Source organism: Sarcophilus harrisii, chromosome 4 (assembly GCF_902635505.1).
Source record: "Sarcophilus harrisii chromosome 4, mSarHar1.11, whole genome shotgun sequence".
Classification (NCBI taxonomy): Eukaryota; Metazoa; Chordata; class Mammalia; order Dasyuromorphia; family Dasyuridae; genus Sarcophilus; species Sarcophilus harrisii.
The window spans coordinates 302,254,714-302,274,968 of NC_045429.1; the positions used below are offsets into that span (position 1 = coordinate 302,254,714).

The following is a 20,255-nucleotide window of genomic DNA, read 5'->3' on the forward strand; positions in this document are numbered from 1 at the left end:
AGGCAGTTCAGTAAAATTGCAATCAGAAGCTCTCTCCCTTTCATGGATTAACAAATAACAAATACCAATTCTACAAACAGGGATTTTTAAATAACCTAAAGAACTCAACCAAAAACTATATTGGAATTAAACCTTTATCATAGACTAAAATATTGCCTGCAATTATCTGTATATAACATAGATTTCTAAAAACTTAACAATTTTTAAAATATATATTACTATATACTCTTAATCTCTAAGCTATAAGAAAACTCCTTCAAACTGGAGAATCTTAAAAGGAAATTTTTTAAAAAATCACATGAGAACTAGATGAAGGGTATGTGTGTATAAGCATTTCATACACTACCCCTCACATACATATATACATAGAAACATGTATGTTGTATTGTGTGTTTTCCTTGTATTCTTCGCTTAGAGAGAATAAGCTTTGCCTTCTAATACTTATTTAACCACATAAATCAGTTCCATTTTACGTTAAGTATAAAAAAAGAAATGGCAATAAAACAACTTGTTTCAGGAACTGTTTTTTTCTGAACTTAAGGAAAGAATGAGAAAAAATATGATGAGGATGGTGATTCTGGATGTATTGAATGTAACCAACAATGATTTAACTAGAGGAAGCCCAGGAAATGGTAACACAAAAGCATGAATTCCAAAGGTGCTACATCTACACAAATTTTACTAACAATGTGACAAAAAAGAAGCATCAACTAAAAGGCTGAATACTGAAGATTTGTTTTTAGGAAGAGGGATTTATTATAACAATTGAGGGTTAAGTCATTGCCACAAACAAATATAAAATGACTTTAAGTTAAAGAATTTGGGCTTGATCAATGTAAATTATAAAGTGAAGTAATGGAAACTGTATAACAATTTAACATCTATCAGATAATCTAGAAAGACACAAGTAAGGAAACTAGAATTAATATACGAGATCCTATGCTTTATAAACTAACAGAAAACAAATCCTAACAATAAAAATACAAGCCACAAAATATCCTTGATAATTTAGTAAATAAGCTGTACTAGAATTAGAACATCATTACAGACACAACTATTGCTCTGTCTAGACACATTAATCACAAAATGTTAAATCAATCTCGAGATTAACATCACAATGTTCAATTTCACCACAATGAATAATCTTATTTTATAAACTACATGAAATAGAAAGTTTTCAAAGATCTCAAGAAAGAAATTAACACCAAGCAGGTAGAAAGTGAAGAACATATTATCCCTGTTATACTGTGTGGTAATATAATTGTCCCCAAGATATTTTCAATGCATCTACATAAGAAATGCAGTATCTCGAAACTCTTATTTAATTACAAAAAAGTCAACTTCTCCACTTGTGCAATAATTTGTAAGATATTAAATATAAAAGACTAATAGCAGAATAACAACATATTTTGAGTGCTTCTATATAAAATTCATCAAAAAGAATAAGATTAAGAGTGACAATAGCTACATTTCATTTTGGTCTTTCAGGTTTGCAAAGTTCTTTATATACATTATGTCACTTAAGACTAATGAAAGCTCTGTGGAGACAGGTAGTATAGGTATAAAACACCAGAAAAAAGGAAAATCAATATTCTCTGATTGGAGAGTAATCTCAACATCCTAATAAACAGAATCTGACTACACATATCTTCTGTTCTAAGCAAACACAATATATGAAAATCCCGATTTATGCAAAATAAGACATCCCAAATGATCTATAATGGATATTTTTTTAAATATGCATCAAGTCAATTGATGAAATTCAGTTTTATTTCATGTAGTTGGTTGAAATAATAATGGTAAAGCAAATATCAAGAAATGATGTCATTCTAATATGCCTACATGGTGAAAATTCAACATAGTTTTGATTTCTGACAATCATAAAGAAGAATCCCAAGATGACAGAATTTAGAACTGAAGTAATTTGTATTTACAAAAATGAGATATCTATTTCTCCATTTTTAAAAGATATGTTAGAGATTTTCTTCATTGAATAAAAAAGGATAGAAGACATTATATATATTTATACTTTCATAATTTGAAGAGGAACAAATAAGAACTCTTAGGGCTTTTTTTTAGCTATTATTTTATAAAACTTACAGCTTTGTTTCAATCATTTTATTTAATGCAGTCCCCTGGATATGGGACACAATAAATACTTACTACTTAAATAATAAATGGCACTTAATAAATACTTGCTTATTGATCAAAGGGTGGTATTAATAAATAAGTTAAATCTTTGCCTCAGAAAGGTTTGGCAAACAAATTGGGTATCTCTTATTCCTATTCTTTTTCTGTTATGGGCCAGACCTCTATTTGAAACAAGGATTTTTACAAGGTGTTAGTCAGTGGAATTGATAAAGACAATGGTTATCTAGTTTAGCATGGTGCTTAATAGTTCTCTAGTTCAGTACATGTACTTAGTACTAAATATAGTTCTACAAGATTCACACCTATGATGATGTAATTATAACAGAGTATATAACAGCCAGCATGCACTCAGAGACAGATTCATTTTATCATTCACCTTTGTGGTGGCTGAGGGCTGAAGCACAAGCCCTCGGACTCAGAGCCAGATTTATTCCATCTTCATCAGCCTCATGGTGGCTGGCCTGTCTTTCTGCTCCCCCTACTGAGACCAAGGCCAGTCTGAAGGGTGATTACGCTACTGAAAAGAAGGCTGCTCCCAAGACCTCCAGAAAACCAAACCAGAACTTTACATTTTCCCTTTCTATCTCTCCCACCTCTCTATTAATTTTCCATAAGAAGTTATAATTTGGTTTAAATCTGTCATACTTATGGAGTAGTATTTTATTTTCCCTTTAAAAATGGAAAATATCCTGGTAATAGTGACAAAAATATTGAATCGAGAATTGGAAGATCTGAGTTTAATTCTAACTCTGCTTTTAACTAATTGTAACACTGAATATGTCTCACTGGTTTTATAAACTAAGGGGTGGGAGATAATAGATGACTTCTAAGATCTTGTCTGGTTCTAAAGTTCAGTGATTAGTATATTTCTTTAACAAATTAGTTTTTTAAAATTTATGTGACAATTTTTCAATGAGTCAGAGTTCTGGTTACTGGATTAAGAAAAAAATTATTCCCCTCTTCTAGAAATAAAAAAGTTCTTCTAATCCATTAAATTATGAATCAATCTGCAAAATAATTACTATACAATATGATGCTATTTGATTTTGACATCTTTCACAATTTCCTTATAATAATCCAAAAACTTTCAATTAGTCTCAAAAGATTAATGCCCCTAAGATGCCTCAGGAAAATCAATTTTAAGAGTTATAGATTAATAAAATATCTTATATAATATATAGCAGACACTTTTAAATAACAATCATTTCATTCCAAAGCTGCCTTTCATGCTTTCCAAACTATTTATCTCTTGGTGTACTTACCGTAATGCCTGGACAAGATTAAGATCTGTGAATTCATGCAACTCCACAAAAGCATGAAGGACTTGGATATTAAATTCATCTCTATCAAGGTTAGTTTAAAAAAAAAAAAAGACGGGAGGAAAATTAAAAGACATAGTTCATAGCAAGATAAAAATTCATTTCAGCTTCCCACCATCCCTCAGAGGCAAAAATTCCTTGTAAATGGATATTCTCAGAGATTAATTCCCATTGGATCAGTACTAAAACCACTATCTTAGAATTTCCACAAATTGGGAAAGAAAGATCAGATTTTTCATGCAAGATAATCTACATTCAATACACTTCATTATCTGTGGTATATAAAATCTCAGAGCAGAGTAAAGTATTTTGGAGAGCCTATAGTCCAAAGATAGGTTTGAGAACAAGGTTCCTGATTCTAATTCTTTTAAAGTTTGAAAAAGTCACCCCCCCAAAAAAAAAATCAGTTTAGGGAAGGAGATCTCTTTCACTGTATAGCTCTTTACTAATCTTTTCTACCTCCCCCAAAGTCAGGGCCATATACCTTTCACCTAGGTAGTCTCCAATAGCAGTTTTGTTGAGCCCTTCACCTTTGTATAGGAATTGTGCAATATCTTCACAAGTGTTCTTCAACAGGTCATTTTCTATCAGGAACTGGATCCCCTAGAATATTACAACAAAAGTGCCAATAATTCTAAAAAGCTTTAAATATATTATCTTACTTGCTGCTTATAACACTCTGTAAGGAAGTCATTATATGGGTCACACAGATAGCAACAGACAGAAGCAGAATTCAAACCTACGCCTCTCCTTACTCTAAGATCAATGCTTCTAATACCCCACAGTATTCCTCATTCAATAAATCTATAAGGAAAAAGAACAAAGAAGGAAACAAGTATGACTAAATAAACTTTTAAGGATTCAACAAATAATTTTTAAAAAATTAGAGGATCAGTTATCAGAGGTTTCCATCAGGTGGTAGGCTATTACTAAAGGGATGATAATTTTTGCAGGATCATCAGAAATCAAAAAGTTTAAGAGGACACTTCTGGGTTATTATCTAAAGCCATACCTGAAAGATACTATACACAGTACTAATAGCCATGATGGGATACAATTTTTCTTACCTTTTTAGGGTCCATATTGAACTTTTTCCTGCCCATGGCTACCTGTTTGTTCCTCTGCATGTTTTTCCTATAAAATAATTATCACAAAAATTTATTAGTGCTCTCAAGAGAATAATAAAAATGAATATATATCCAAAGACCCAGTAAATGGATAAAATTAATCTAAGCTGATAAGAAACCCAAGTGAATAAAATTTAGCCTCAAAATACTAATAACAAATTCAATGACAGTATTCAAATTGCCATTTTTACATTTGGTAAATGTCCCAGAAACCTTAAATCTAGTAGGTAAGGAATATTTAAGAATACAAATTATTTTCTTCCATAAACAAGGGTTAAAGTTGGGTTACACAGGCATTTTATTTTCAAAATTTGTATGTAATTGAGAACAATGAAATGTAGACATCAATGAGACTATTTAGAAGGAACGCAGGAAATGTAGAAATGTAATTTAGATGCATTCCATGGTGTTTCTAAGATGAAGCCTGTATTTTTACAAAGTGCATATGGATTTAGTCTAAAGATTCTAAAAATGATTCTTAATGTAAATTATGTTTAAAATTCATGAGTGTTTGTTTATTATTATTAATTCATATGTTTCTTATAATTCAATGTTCAATGTATGTTTGAAAAGGAAGCTATAAATAAAATGTAGATTTAAAAAGTTAAGAGAGAATAACAGAATCTTAAGGACAGAATGTATCCTTATTTTACAAATAAGGAAAGTGAGGGTTGAGTCTTGCTACACACAAGCAACTAGTGGCAAAACAAGGAAGAAACTATATCTTCTGGTTTCCAGGCTGCAATAAATGAAATCTTTCTGGTCTTATTAACTAAAAAAGACTAAATTGACCTTTATACTGGTTGACTCCTTACTCCGAGGCCTTTCCAAAGACTGTCTTCATCTTGCATACAATGTAGTCTCATTTCCCTTCCATCTCACCAAAATTTTTGGTTTCCTTCTAAGTTCTGTTCATATACCAATTCCTACAGAAACCCTATTCTGATCCTTTCAGTTGCTGTAGCTGCTGGTATGATGGTTTGGAGTTGATTTTTTTCCCCTATAAGAATGCTTTAAATAACTCTTTTTTACTGTACACATCTTTTTCAGTAATGATTAGACTCAGGTTTTCAGAGTGTTATTACTTACAACAAGACTTTTTAAAAGTCTCATTTTACTAAATTTCTACCTATTTTTTTAAATGTTAGGTTTGGACTGTCAGTATATGTCAACTCAAGCTGTATGTTGAGCTCCTTTGCCCTTGAGAACACATTATTCCATTTCTTTCTATCATTTATTGTGGATGTAGAAGTCTCGTTATTCAAATTTCCTTTCCTTTCAATAATATTCATTTCCTTTCCTATCCTGGCTACTTGCAGAATTTGTTGTCATTGGAATGATTAAATTTGACTAACATATGTCTTGACGTTAGCAGCCTAGGTATCTTTTATTTGTTTTACTGATTTTCTTGAAAGCAAGTTGTTCATTTTTTCAAATGGTACTTTGTTTTAGGTTCAGAAGTTCTTCATTAGGTTGTTATCTTGTCAAATTTCTTGCTATACAGATAGATAAAAATGTTTTATTTCTTCTTCTTTTTCAGATATTTGGAAGGTCAGAAGAATCAAAGAAAGCATCTAGTCCTCCATTTTATTGGTTACATAACCTTTCACTCCTAATCAAAACAGATTGTTCCATATCCTCACCAGCAAACTTTTCAGTTTCCCTTTATGTTTTATATCTCCCTTATAAAATGTAAGCTCCTTAAAAAAATTTTTTTATATTTGTATTTCCAGTACTTATCACAATGCCTGGCACTTAGTAAATACATAATATGTGCTTGTTTTAATCTGTCTGTATGTATCATAATGGGAAGATCATTTGAATTCACATATTCAAAAATTGATATAGCTTTTCCAGATAAAAATAAAATGAAGGAAGTTTGTTTACAGATATGCAAATAAAATAAGTGTATCTAAAATTTTAGACATTAAAGGATTAGAATAGAATGAATTATGTGTTGGACACACAATCACAGTCTTAATTTTTTTTTCTTTTGATATATGCTATAATTACTGTATTACTACAGGGTTTTGAATATGACTCACAGAACTAATAAGAAAATCAAGGCAAAAGTATTCTCCTTAATTTGTGTCCTAAATTTAGGAAGAATTTTTCCCACTATTGCTATTATGATAATCAAGTTAATAAGAAAGGCATATAATTAGTTTTGAATAGTTACTGTGTACTACCTGCTAACTTTTGAACCTAGAATTGTAATCAGAGCCCACAGCTCCTAATCTCTCTTATTTATGTTTTGAAAGCTAATTTTGAGGATCTTTAAATTTTTGGTGCTTCCATGATGGCATGAAAAAATAGAAGAAAATGTGAACTGTCATTTGGCAAAAACAACTGATCTGGAAAATATATCAAGAAGAGATAGTTTAAGAATTAAGAATAGTTTAAGAATGAGCAAAAAAAATTAAATTACCAAGGAAAACTGCCTTGATATTCCAGAACTAGAATTCTAGAGTAAAGTAAAAATTGAAAGAATCCATTGATAATCTCCTGAAAGATATCCTAAAATGAAAACTCCCTGGAACATTACAGTAAAATTCCAGAATCCACTAGGATTACAACCAACAGTCATCTACTTAGCAAAACCGAGTATGATCCTTGAGGGAGAAAATGGATATTTAATAAAATGGAGGACTTTCAGGCATTCCTGATAAAAAGAGCAGAGCTAAATAGAAAATTTAACTTTCAAATACAATATTTAAACATAATGGAGGGGGGATAGGAAAAAAATTGCTGGGAAAACTGGAAATCAGAATGGCAGAAACTAGGTATAAACCAACGTTCACACCATATAACAAGATCATGTCAAAATGAGTACATGACTTAGACCTAAAGGATGATGCCACAAAGCAAATTAGTGAAGCATGAAATACTTTACTTGTCAGATCTATGTAGAAGGGAAGAATTTATGACCAACAAGAGAGAGAGAGGATTATAGGATATAAAATGGATAATTTGGATAACATTACATTAAAAAGATTTTGAACAAACAAAACCAACAAAATCAAAATTACAAGAAAACTTATAAGAAAAATATATAGAAAACTGGGCAAAATAGTTTTATTGTCACTTTCTCTGAAAAAAATCCTTATTTCCCAAATATAAAAAGAAATGAGTCAAATTTATAAGAATTCAAATCATACCCCCAAGTATGAAAGGGAGAGGTGAAGCCAAGATGGGAAGAGGCAGGGATTTGTAGAGGTCTCCCTCAACTCCCTCCAAATTTCTTTAAATAATAACTCTAAACATATTTTTAGACCATCAGATCACACAAAAAAATGGAGTAAAATATATTCCAGCCAAAGATAACTTAGAAGGGCAGCAGGAAAAGTCTGTGGTACCAGGGTGGGAATATACCACACAGCCCCAGTCCAGGTAGCAAAACAGGAATCAGCAGCAGTGCCGGTGGTTTCTAGACCTCTCAGCTCCAAAGAGGACTTGGAAGGTCAGCAAGAAAAGTTTGTCTCACTAGGGTGAGAGGGAAACAAGCAGCTTGCAGAAGCCTGAATTTACAGAAAATCTCTTTACTAACAGTAAGGAAGGATTCTATTGCTTTAACACACCAGAATTTTAGTCACAGTGAGGTGGGAACCCTCCTCACAGTTCCAGGGCAGAAAAGAGTACCTAAAGTCAAGTTCCTAAAAGGATCTCTGAAAATGGCTGCACAAAATTCCTGAAGCTCTTGACAATGCACCCTCAATCCCTCAATCCCAGAAATGGAGCCCCATCTTAACCAAAAAAAAAAAAAAAAAAAGGAAAAATGAGCAAACAATAGAAAAAGATTCTGACCACAGAAAGCTAGTATCACAAGGAAGATCAAAACACACACTTGAAAGAAGATGATAACAAAGTCGAAACTTCTCTACCTAAAATCTCCAAGAAAAATAAGAATTGGTTTCAAATAAGAATTGGTCTCAGGCCATGGAAGAGTTCAAAAGGGATTTTGAAAATCAAGTAAGTTAGGTAGTGAGAAAATTAGGAAGAGAACTGAAAGTAGTGCAAAAGGAAATACATAAAGCTTATGAGAAGAAAAATGTTTTAAAAAGCAAAATGAGCTAAATGAGAAAAAAAAGATTAAAAACATCACTGAGGAAAATAATTCCTTGAAAATTAGAATTGAGCAGATGGAAGCTAATAACGTTATAAGAAATCAAAAAACAATAAAACCAAACAACAACAACAACAAAAAAACAGAAAACAATGTGAAATGTCTCACTGGGAAAAACAACTGACTTGGAAAATAGATCCAGAAGAAATAATTTTAAAATTATTGCTTTATCTGAAAACCATGATCCAAAAAAAAGAGCCTAAACATCAACTTTCAAGAAATTATCAAAGAAACCTGTCCTGATATACTAGAACAAGAAAATAAAATAGAAACTGAAAGAATCTATTGATCACCTTGTGAAAGAGAATGCAAAATAAAAATTCCCAGGAATATTACAGCCAAATTCTGGAACCTCCTAAGTCAAGGAGAAAAGTACAGTGGAGATACCGTGAGGATAGCAGAAGATTTATCAGCTTCTACATTAAAGGATCAGAGGTCTTGAAATGATATTCTGGAGAGCAATAAAGCTAGGATTACAACCAAGAATCACCTACCCAGAAAAACTGAGTATAATTTTTCCAGGGAAAAGATAAAACATTCAATGAAAAAGAGGACTTTCAAGCATTCACAATAAAAAGACTAGATAGATAGATCTGAATAGAAAATGTGATTTTCAAATATAGGACTCAAGAGAAACAGAAAGTAACTAGAAAAATTACATCATAAAGGACTTAATAAGATTATCTGTTTATATTCCTACATGAGAGGTTGACATTTGAACCTCCATAAGAATTTTCTCATTATTAGGAAAGTTGCATGAATATATAGAGAGAGGGTATAAGTATGAATTGAAGATAAAGGCATGATATCTAAAAAAACAAAATTGAGGGGTAAGAAAAGAATATACTAGGAGAATAAGAAAGGGAGAGGTGAAATGACATAAATAAGCTTCCATAAAAGAAGCAAGAAAGAGCTTTTCCAATGAAGAAGAGGAGAAGGGAGGGGTGAGTGAACTTTACTCTTATCAGAGCTGGCTCAAAGAAGAAATAACATATACTCATTATGGGTATAGAAATCCATCTTATCTTGGAGGAAAGTAGGAGGTAAAAAAATACTGAAAAATGGAGAGGGTGATAGAAGAAAACACATAATTGGGGAGGAGGTGGTCAGTAGCAAAACACTTTTAAGAAGGGTCAGAGTGAAAGGAGAGAGAGAGAATAGAATAAACATAGGGGAAATATAGTTAGCAATAATAACTGGAAAAAAATTTTGAAGCAAATTTCTCTGATGAAAACTTCCTTTCTCAAATGTATAGGAAATTGAGTCAAATTTATAAATAAAAAAGTAGCCATTACCCAATTGATAAATGATCAAAAGATATTAACTATGCTCAAAGGGCTATAAAATCATGTGTATTCTCTGATCTAACAATACACACAACTATGTGTACAAAAAATATTTATAGAAGATCTCTCCTCAGAGCAAAGAATTGAAAAGTGATGCTTATAAACTGGGGAATAGTTGAATAAATTGTGGTATGTGATTATGATGGAATATTATTGTGCTATGGGAAATGATGAGCAAGATGTTCTCAGAAAAATCTGAAAAATCCTCCATGAAATCAAGTAAAGTGAAATGAACTGTGTAAAGTAAATTAATAGTAATGTTCTGGGGTGATCAGCTGTGAATGACTTTAATATTCTTAGCAATACAAAGATTCAGGACTCCTCTGAAAGATTTATGATGAAAAAATGCCCATACCCAGAAAAAGAACTAATTGTATCTGAATACAAACTGGACCATACTCTTTTTTAAATTTTATTTTTCTTAAGGGATTTTTAAGGGAGAAATCTATGTTTTCTTTCACATATTACTTTTATGGAAATGTTTTGCATAACTTCATATGTACCCTCTTTATCAGGGGGATGGAAGAGGGGAGATAGGCAGAAAATTTGAAACAAAATTTTTTTTAATTAAAGCTTTTTAATTTTCAAGAGATATGCATGTCAAAGGATATGAACAGACAATTCTCAGACGAAGAAATTGAAACTATTTCTAGCCATATGAAAATATGCTCCAAATCATTATTAATCAGAGAAATGCAAATTAAGACAACTCTGAGATACCACTACACACCTGTCAGATTGGCTAGAATGACAGGGAAAGATAATGTGGAATGTTGGAGGGGATGTAGGAAAACAGGGACACTGATACATTGTTGGTGGAATTGTGAACACATCCAGCCATTCTGGAGAGCAATTTGGAACTATGCTCAAAAAGTTATCAAACTGTGCATACCCTTTGATCCAACAGTGTTTCTACTGGGCTTATACCCCAAAGAGATACTCAAAGAAGGGAAAGGGACCTGTATGTGCCAAAATGTTTGTGGCAGCCCCGTTTGTAGTGGCTAGAAGCTGGAAAATGAATGGATGCCCATCAATTGGAGAATGGTTGAGTAAATTGTGGTATATGAATGTTATAGAATATTATTGTTCTGTAAGAAATGACCAGCAGGATGAATACAGAGAGGATTGGTGAGACTTACATGAACTGATGCTAAGTGAAATGAGCAGAATCAGGAGATCATTATATACCTCAACAATGATACTATATGAGGGTGTATTCTGATGGAAATGGATTTTTTCGACAGAGACCTAACTCAGTTTCAAGTGATCAAGGATGGACAGAAGCAGCTACATTCAAAGAAAGAACCCTGGGAAATGAATGTAAACTGCTTGCATTTTTGTCTTTCTTCCCAGGTTATCTTGACCTTCTGAATCCAATTATTCCTGTGCAACAAGTGAACTGTTAGGTTCTGCACACATATATTGTATCTAGGATACACTGTGACATATTTAACTTGTATAGGACTGCTTGCCATCTGGGAGGGGGTGAAGGGAGGGAGAGGAGAAGTCGGAACAGAAGTGAGTGCAAGAGATAATGTTGTAAAAAAACTACCCAGGCATGAGCTCTATCAATAAAAAGTTAAAAAATAAATAAATAAAAAGAGATATGCATGGATAATTTTTCAACATTAACCCTTGCAAAACCTTGTGATCCAATTTTCCCTCCCTTTCCCCCAACCCCTTTCTTAGATAGCAAGTTATCCAATATATGTCAAACATGGTAAAAATATATGCTAAATCCAATATATGCATGCATAGTTATACAATTACCTTGCTGCACAAATTAAATCAAATCAAAAAGGAAAAAAATGAGAAAGGAATTAAAATGTAAGCAAGCTACAACAAAATACTTGAGAATGCTATGTTGTGATCTACAGGCAGTTCCCACAGTCCTCTCTCTGGGTGTGGAGGGCTCTCTTCATCACAGGACCACTGGAACTGGTCTGGATCACTTCAAGGTTAAAAAAAAAGCCACATCCAAAAGAACTCATCAGCAGGTTCTGCTCATTTCACTTAGCATCAATTCATTTAAGCCTCTCCAGGCATCTCTGAAATCATCCTGAAGATCATTTCTTTTTTTATTTTATTTTATTTTATTTTTTTTTATTTAATAGCCTTTTATTTACAGGATATATACATGGGTAACTTTACAGCATTAACAATTGCCAAACCTCTTGTTCCAATTTTTCACCTCTTACCCCCCCCCCTCCCCTAGATGGCAAGATGACCAGTAGATGTTAAATATATTAAAATATAACTTAGATACACAATAAGTATACATGACCAAAACGGTATTTTGCTGTACAAAAAGAATCCGACTCTGAATTATTGTACAATTAGCTTGTGAAGGAAATCAAAAATGCATGTGTGCATAAATATAGGGATTGGGAATTTAATGTAATGGTTTTTAGTCATCTCCCAGAGTTATTTTTCTGGGCATAGCTAGTTCAGTTCATTACTGCTCCATTAGAAATGATTTGATTGATCTCGTTGCTGAGGATGGCCTGATCCATCAGAACTGGTCATCATCTAGTATTGTTATCGAAGTATATAATGATCTCCTGGTCTTGCTCATTTCACTCAGCATCAGTTCGTGTAAGTCTCTCCAGGCCTTTCTGAAATCATCCTGTTGGTCATTTCTTACAGAACAGTAATATTCCATAATTTTCATATACCACAATTTATTCAGCCATTCTCCAACTGATGGACATCCATTCAGTTTCCAGTTTCTAGCCACTACAAAAAGGGCTGCCACAAACATTCGTGGCACATACAGGTCCCTTTCCCTTCTTTATAATCTCTTTGGGATATAATCCCAGTAGTAACACTGCTGGATCAAAGGGTATGCACAGTTTGATAACTTTTTGAGCATAGTTCCAAACTACTCTCCAAAATGGTTGGATTCGTTCACAACTCCACCAACAATGCATCAATGTCCCAGTTTTCCAGCATCCCCTCCAACAATCATCATTATTTTTTCCTGTCATCTTAGCCAATCTGACAGGTGTGTAGTGGTATCTTAGAGTTGTCTTAATTTGCATTTCTCTGATTAATAATGACTTGGAGCATCCTGAAGATCATTTCTTATAGAAAAATAAATATTCTGTAACATTCATGTACCATAATTTATTCAGCCATTCTCTAACTGATGGGTCTCCATTCAGTGAAACAAATTTGTAAAAAGAAATGTTTTTTTTTAAGTTTTTAAAAAAATTTTTTACATATAACTGGGGCAAAATTTTTAAAAATACTAACCATTAGATAAATAGTCAAAAAATTGTGATCAGGCAGCTATCAATAGTTATATGGAGGAAAAAATGCTCTAAATCACTACTGATTAGAGAAATGCACATTGAGGCAACTTTCTGCAGACCTCACAACTATCAGATTGACAAATATGACATAAAAGGAAAAGAAAAATATTGGAGGGAATATGGAAAAGTTGGGATACTAATGCACCACTGTGGAATTGTGAACTAATCCAACCATTCTGAAGAACAATTTGGAACTATGCTCAAAGGGCTATAAAACTGTACATACCTTTTGACTCAGCAATACTACTACTAGATACCACTACTAATATCCCCAAATATTTTTTTTAAAAGAAAGCATATATGTACAAAAATATTTATGGTGGCAAAGAACTCAAAATTGAGGACATGTGCATTAATTAGGAAATGGTTGAACAAATTATGGTTTATAATTATAATGGAATACTATTGTGCAATATATAAGAAATGACAAAGAATGCTTTCAGAAAATCCTAGAAAGACTTACATGAACTCATGGAAAGTGAAGTGAGCAAAATCAGAACTTTGAATCTAGTAATAGCAATACTCTATGAATGACTTAATTCTTCTCAGCAATACAGTGATCCATGATAATTCTGAAGGACTTATGAGGAAAAAAGCTGTCCATCTCCAAGGAAAGAACTGATGGAGTATGAATGCAGAATGAAGCATTTTTAAAACTTTTTGGGAGTGTTTCTGGTCTGTGTTTTCTTTCACAACATGAGGAATATGGAAATATGTATTATACGACTGAACATATAAAACCTATATTAAATTGCTTGCTTTCTCAAGGATGGGGAGGGAAAGAAGAGAAAAAAAGATATAAAACTCATTTTTTTTTTTTTTTTACAAAACTGAATGTTAAAATTATTTTTACTTATAATTGGGAAAAATTAAAATATTAAAAACTCTAAAAAAGAAACCCAAAAAGCAGTCTATATGTTTTGATCAGCCTATATCACCTCCAGGGGTCCTCAAACTATGGCCTGTGGACCAGATGCAGCAGCTGAGGACATTTATCTCCCTCATCCAGGGCTATGAAGTTTCTTTATTTAAAGGCTCACAAAACAAAGTTTTTTTTTTTTTTTTTTTTTTTTTACTATAGTCTGGCCCTCCAACAGTCTGAGGGACAGTGAACTGGCCCCTTATTTAAAAAGTTTGAGGACCCCTGAATTGTCCTAGACTACTGCAAATGCTTTCAAATTCATATATTCAAGTCTCTACTTAATTTAATCCATCTTCTATTTATCTGACAAAGTGATTTTTCTAAAGTATGGCTTTGTTCATATTAATCTCCCCACTTTAGTAATTCTCTAATACCTCCAGGAACAAATATCAACCTTTCTGTTTGGCATGTAAAGCCCTTCACATCTAGTCCCCTAATACCTTTCCACTTTGTTCCCCTCCACAAACTATATGATCCAGTTACACTGATCCTTATACAATAAACTCCATTTCTCATTTTTTTGTCTTTGCACTGGCTATATCCCCATGCCTGGAATGCTGTGTCCCCATATCTGCTTCTAAGTGTCCCTGACTCACCTCAAATCTCATCTACAGGAGGCCACTTCTACTGCCCCAAGCTATTAGTACCTTCTCTTGTGAAAGTATTTTCCATCTGCTCAGTGTATATTTTATGGGCACATAATAATTCACACACACACACACACGATTAGAATAGGAGCACCTTGAGGAAATAGACTTGTTATGATTCTTACAAGGTACTAATAAGTCGCTGGAATTGATATTCACTCTGGGAGATTCACAAGTCAGGATTCAGTGGAGGAGATTCACAAGTCACAGAAACTCACAAGTCCACTCTTGGAGGAGGAGTCAGATTCAACTTTGTGCTGGCTTGAAGCTTTGGATTCAGAGGGAGAAGAGGCTGAAGCTGGCAGAGGCAAAAGACTAGAGGCAAGAGCTCTTGGAACCAAGGAGAGAGATAGGTCTCTAAGAAAACTAACCAGGCTATTTTGGAAGAGATAATAAAGGACTGGACTTTAATAGCTGGCTGCATTTGAGGAGATTATTACACTGAACTGACCCTAAGGCTGCTTCCAGAAGCCCCCTGAGAAATCTGCTCCCAGAGAATGATCATATTTTAGAGAAGAGAACACTGTTATAGACTGTTTATCCTTATTCTTAGTGGGTTCCTGATAAGCACTTAATTAATGTTTATTGACTGGCTAGCAAGCTCACCTCTCTTCTGTGGATCCCAGGCTCTCAATTTCATTCGTCACTTCTGCTATCTCATCCTTCAAACGCTGCAAAAATAAAAACAAAAAACAAAATCACAAATAAAATGCCAAGAAGGGAAAAACTATAAGCCAAAATAAAACATCTGAAATCTCATGCTGAAAAATTTCTCCAAATTAAAATCAGTCTGAAGATGACTGCCTTATTTCATAACTGTCTAGCAGACCATCATATAAAGTTTATAAATACATGCACATAAGGCACTAATGCTCCATTCTTGTATTACCCTTATTTTCGTTTTTCTTTTATTAAAAAAAATAAGAAAATGAAAACAAAACAAAACAAGACAAAACAGAACATTGTCATGTACCCAGCAGAATATCAGGGAGGATTAAAAATACATAACAATAAGATGACATTTCAAGAAAGGATATATAATAGTAAACAAATTATATTCATGAGTGTCTATCTTTTCTTTACTTCCTTATAGGTTGTTCTTTTGTTCTCTCTTGTGAATTATTTTTACTTTATTCTTCTCTTCATCTTTCATCCCCTCACCTTCCCTCAAGCAGGCTATAGTTAAGCAATAACATATTTATATATACATACATATATAGATATATACATATGTGCATACAAGCACATACACACACAACTGCCCATCCCCAACACACACACACATGTATCTTTCCTATCACTGCTAATTCTTGCTTTAATTCCACTCTTTAACTTGCTTTGTTATTATTTAACCTCCCACCATCCATGGATCTCTCCTTTGTCTTCTTCCCTCAACCTTTGCTTCCTCTTCTGCCCATCTATCTCCTCTTATTTCTTTATAAATTGTGTGTGTCATACATTGTATCTAGGATATACTACGACATATTCAACATATATAGGACTGCTTGCCATCTAGGGGAGGGGATGGAGGGTGGGAGGGAAAAATCAGAACAGAAGTGAGTGCAAGGGATAATGTAAAAAAAAAATTACTCTGGCATGGGTTCTGTCAATAAAAAGTTATTTTTAAAAAATTGTGTGTGTGGGTGTGCCTATTTAACCCATTTCCAATGTGAATAGGTTTTCAGAACTATGAGCGCTTCTCTCCCTTCTAATATCTGTGTCTATTCTTCCTCTGCATCTGATTTTTACTTTAATTCTGCCTCAATCTTTCTTTTGATCTACCCTATTGCTGAAGTCAGTCTTAAACATATGATATACATTTGCATGTAAAAAACATAAACAACTTGTCTATGTTAAGTTCCTTGAAAATGATCTTTGATACTGGTTCTCATAGGTTTGGTTTGGTTGAAAGAAAGTCCTGAAAATATACGAGTTTATTAATGTCCATTTTTCCCCCATTTGATATTATAGATAATTTGGGGGATTTGATATTTTTGGCCACAGTCTTCATTCTTTTGATAGTATATATAATTCCAGAAATTGTGGTCTTTTATTGTAGCTGCTGGTAAATCCTGTACAATTCTAATTGTAGCTCCAACATATTTGAATTGTTTTTCTTGGTTCTTGCAATATTTTCTCTATGATTTGGGGGTTTCAAAATTTGGCAATAATATTCCTTTGAGTTTTCCACAAAGGATCTCTTTGAAGTGTTGATCAATAGATATTTTTTCTATTTCTACTTTCTTGGATTATCTGTTGCCTTATTGTGTCAAGGTTCTTTTTGATCACAGTTTTCAGGTAGTCAAATTATTCTTTATTTTCTCTTCTTGGTCAGTTCTCCAGATCTGTTGTTTTTCTTAGAAGATATTTCATATTCTGTTCCATTTTTTTCATTATTTATATTCTGTTTTGCTATTTCTTATAGCTTCACTGGTTTCCCTTTACCCAATTCTAATTTTCAAAGAGTCTTTGTCTTTAAGAGTCTATCTCCTTTTCTAGTTGGTTAACTTTTTCTTCATAATATTATTTTTCCTAGATGGCTTTTATTCATTTATTTTTTTTCCTCAGTATCTCTCATTTGATTTTTAAATTCTTTTTTGAGTTCTATAAATTCTCTCTGGGCAGGGAGCCATTTAATGCTATTCTTTGGGAGTCGAAGAAGCCTTTTTTAATGTCATTGTCCTCCTCTGAAGATGATCCCTCGTCTTCCCTCTTACCATAGTAAATTTCTATAGTTGGGCTATTTTCTATATTATACAATGCCATTAAATGAAGAAAACTTACCTGAAAAATAAATATATATATGAGTAGTATTCTGACTCATTATCCTCTTTTGTACAGCAATACAAAAATGGAAATTCTGATTCCATTTTGACAAAGAAAAGATAGTAATGCTTCAAACATCTTTCATCTCAGAAAATGAAAGCATATGTTTGAAAAAATAACTGTTCTGTATTTAAAATGTCTAGCTATTTTCTTAAAATGCAGTCAAGTATCATATATATGGTGGAAGAAACTCCTTATATGATCTGTTCTTGTCTCCTGATCCACAGTGTTGTGATTCTAAGTGTTAGTCAAAAAATGAAAGACAGACCTTAGTCTAAAAGAACAGGAAATTAGACAAGGTTCCATAGGAATTTCTTTTTGCATGTGAACTCTAGAACAATAAATATATTCATATATTTATGTTCACTAAGATCTATTATATAGGAAATGTTAAAGAGAGATTTTGGTAATCCTAGGGTAACTTTTATAGCTAAAGAAAAATTTCTAAGGTCTTATAAAGCAACATTATAGGAAGAAGAGTTAAGTTGAGTTAAATTAGTTGACACCTTGAAGCACAAGGAAAAACAGCATTTTTAATGCTGCTGCTTTCTAAAAAGAAGGAAGAGGTTCAGATGTAAAAATATTAGAAAAGTCATTCTTGAAATGATGTCATAAGGCTCTCTGATCTGACCAAAAAAAATTTACTGAAACAAGATTTTGCCACTTCAAAAAGCTAAGCACTTCCCAGAAGCAGAGATAAATAAGACAAGATTAACAGAACTTTCAGCAGAAGTTACAGAGAGATTTAGATAACTTATTAAGAACTTTAATGAGTAAAAGAAAATACTTCTATTATTGTTGCTACTGTGAAACAGTTACAGAACATATAAAACTGAGTAAGACAGAGTAATATAAATGCATATTGTATTTTTTTTCAGAAAAAAATGTAAAACTTCTTGAAGATGAGTATTTTTTCATTTTTGTTGCTAGGATCCCTGTCTTATATAATGCCATAGACCTAGTAAGCACACTCTAAATGCTTGTTGGATTAAAGTGGATTACACTCTCAAACCAAGAAAATTTAAAATGACTCCAATTAACCAAATGTATTTATATCATGGAGTTGTAAAGAAACTTTAAAGAAACATAGTCTCTTCCTTTTGGGGGGCTTTTATATCCTCTAAGAAGATGTCAAGACGGAAAACATTATTGGTCTAGCTGATGCCCCAAGCCTCTTCTCAAGTGCATGAATCTTGCTACCTTTACTCACTTTCTCATTTTCTCAATGAGAAAACAGAATGATGACTGGAATTAAATTACATTTAATTATTTAGTGCTTTCACTAAAGATACAGTTTTTCAGACTATGATAGGGCAAGAGGGGAAGAAAAGAGCTAGCTTAATATTTCCTTATTTTTCACTTAAGGAATTGTTTTTGTTCAGTCGTGGCCAATTCTTTGTGAACCTTGTGGACTATTCCATACAGATAGATACAGAAATGTACATATGTGCACACACATTTGTAAAATTCAGATTCTATAAAACAATAAGGAGAAGGCAAAGCAGTACAATGAAAATAACTAGAATCATAAGACACAGACTCAAATTGAAATGCTGTCTCTGTGTGACTTCAGAGAAGTCACTTAATCTCATCTTTAAATAGGCATGCTAACATTTATATTATCTAGAACTCAAAGAGTTGTGAAGAAAGCATTTTGCAAAACAGAAATGCCAAGAAATTTATTTGCTCTGAAAAATTTGGAACAAACTTCAGTGCTGTAGGATAAAAAGATGAATACTAAAACACAGAAATTATGTATTTTCACTCTATTCTTACAAGGTTCTCCTCAAATATTACTTAATGATCTGAAAATTTATATGAAATTTCCAATTGAGTAACAAGATTTATAGAGTTAGATAAATAACATTTCTTCCCACAGAATTGATACTCATATTCATGTCAGGTCGATTAAAAATGGACTGCATTTTGTAAATCCCCCTCTATATGGCCCATATTACAATAAACAACTTTTCCTCTCTCCTTTTCCTTTCTGAGAAATGATTAATGCCAAAATTTAAGATGGCTTGATAATAATTAGCCAGGACTTGGGATGTTTAAAGTAGGCAGAGCATCTGATTTATCATAGCAGTTTCTCTGTTATGATATGATCTGAGTGGGAATTGTTCTACTGGCTAATCAGATCTCTCCACTCATCCCAAAGTTCTTAATGGTGTAAAAATAAATAAGAATCTCACTGGAAAAGCTCTACTGAGAAGCTGCAAATAAGCTAAACAATCTAATTGATAGATATATCTTATTGCCAATCATTCATTTGCATGTGCCAACTCCACTCGAAGTATATCATTTCACTGGAAAGATTTCCAGCCAGAACAACACTAGTTTACCTGAAATTTCAAAATAAAAACATATCCTAAGTTAAGAACATCTAACCTTCCTCCCTTTCTCTATATGAACCTAAAAGACGATTCCAGAAAGCAACCGATTTGTCTTAGATCAAGTTGGTTTTAATGTTTTTATCT

At 32.7% G+C, this 20,255-nt stretch overlaps 1 protein-coding gene across 3 annotated transcripts in view; it reads right to left on the reverse strand.

The window, feature by feature from the left end:
* Nucleotides 1-20,255, reverse strand: part of CYTH1 (cytohesin 1) — a 190,766-nt gene that overhangs the window by 35,835 nt on the left and 134,676 nt on the right. For all 3 annotated transcript variants that reach the window (XR_004233774.1, XM_031965577.1, XM_012548642.3), the window contains exons 3-6: nt 15,556-15,620; nt 4,538-4,604; nt 3,955-4,073; nt 3,414-3,494 (exon numbers count right to left, since the gene is read on the reverse strand). Coding sequence is in view for 2 of the 3 variants with exons in the window: in XM_031965577.1 (XP_031821437.1) it covers nt 3,414-3,494; nt 3,955-4,073; nt 4,538-4,604; nt 15,556-15,620 (332 nt within the window). In the remaining variant the exon portion in view is untranslated. The remainder of the gene's footprint in view (nt 1-3,413; nt 3,495-3,954; nt 4,074-4,537; nt 4,605-15,555; nt 15,621-20,255) is intronic.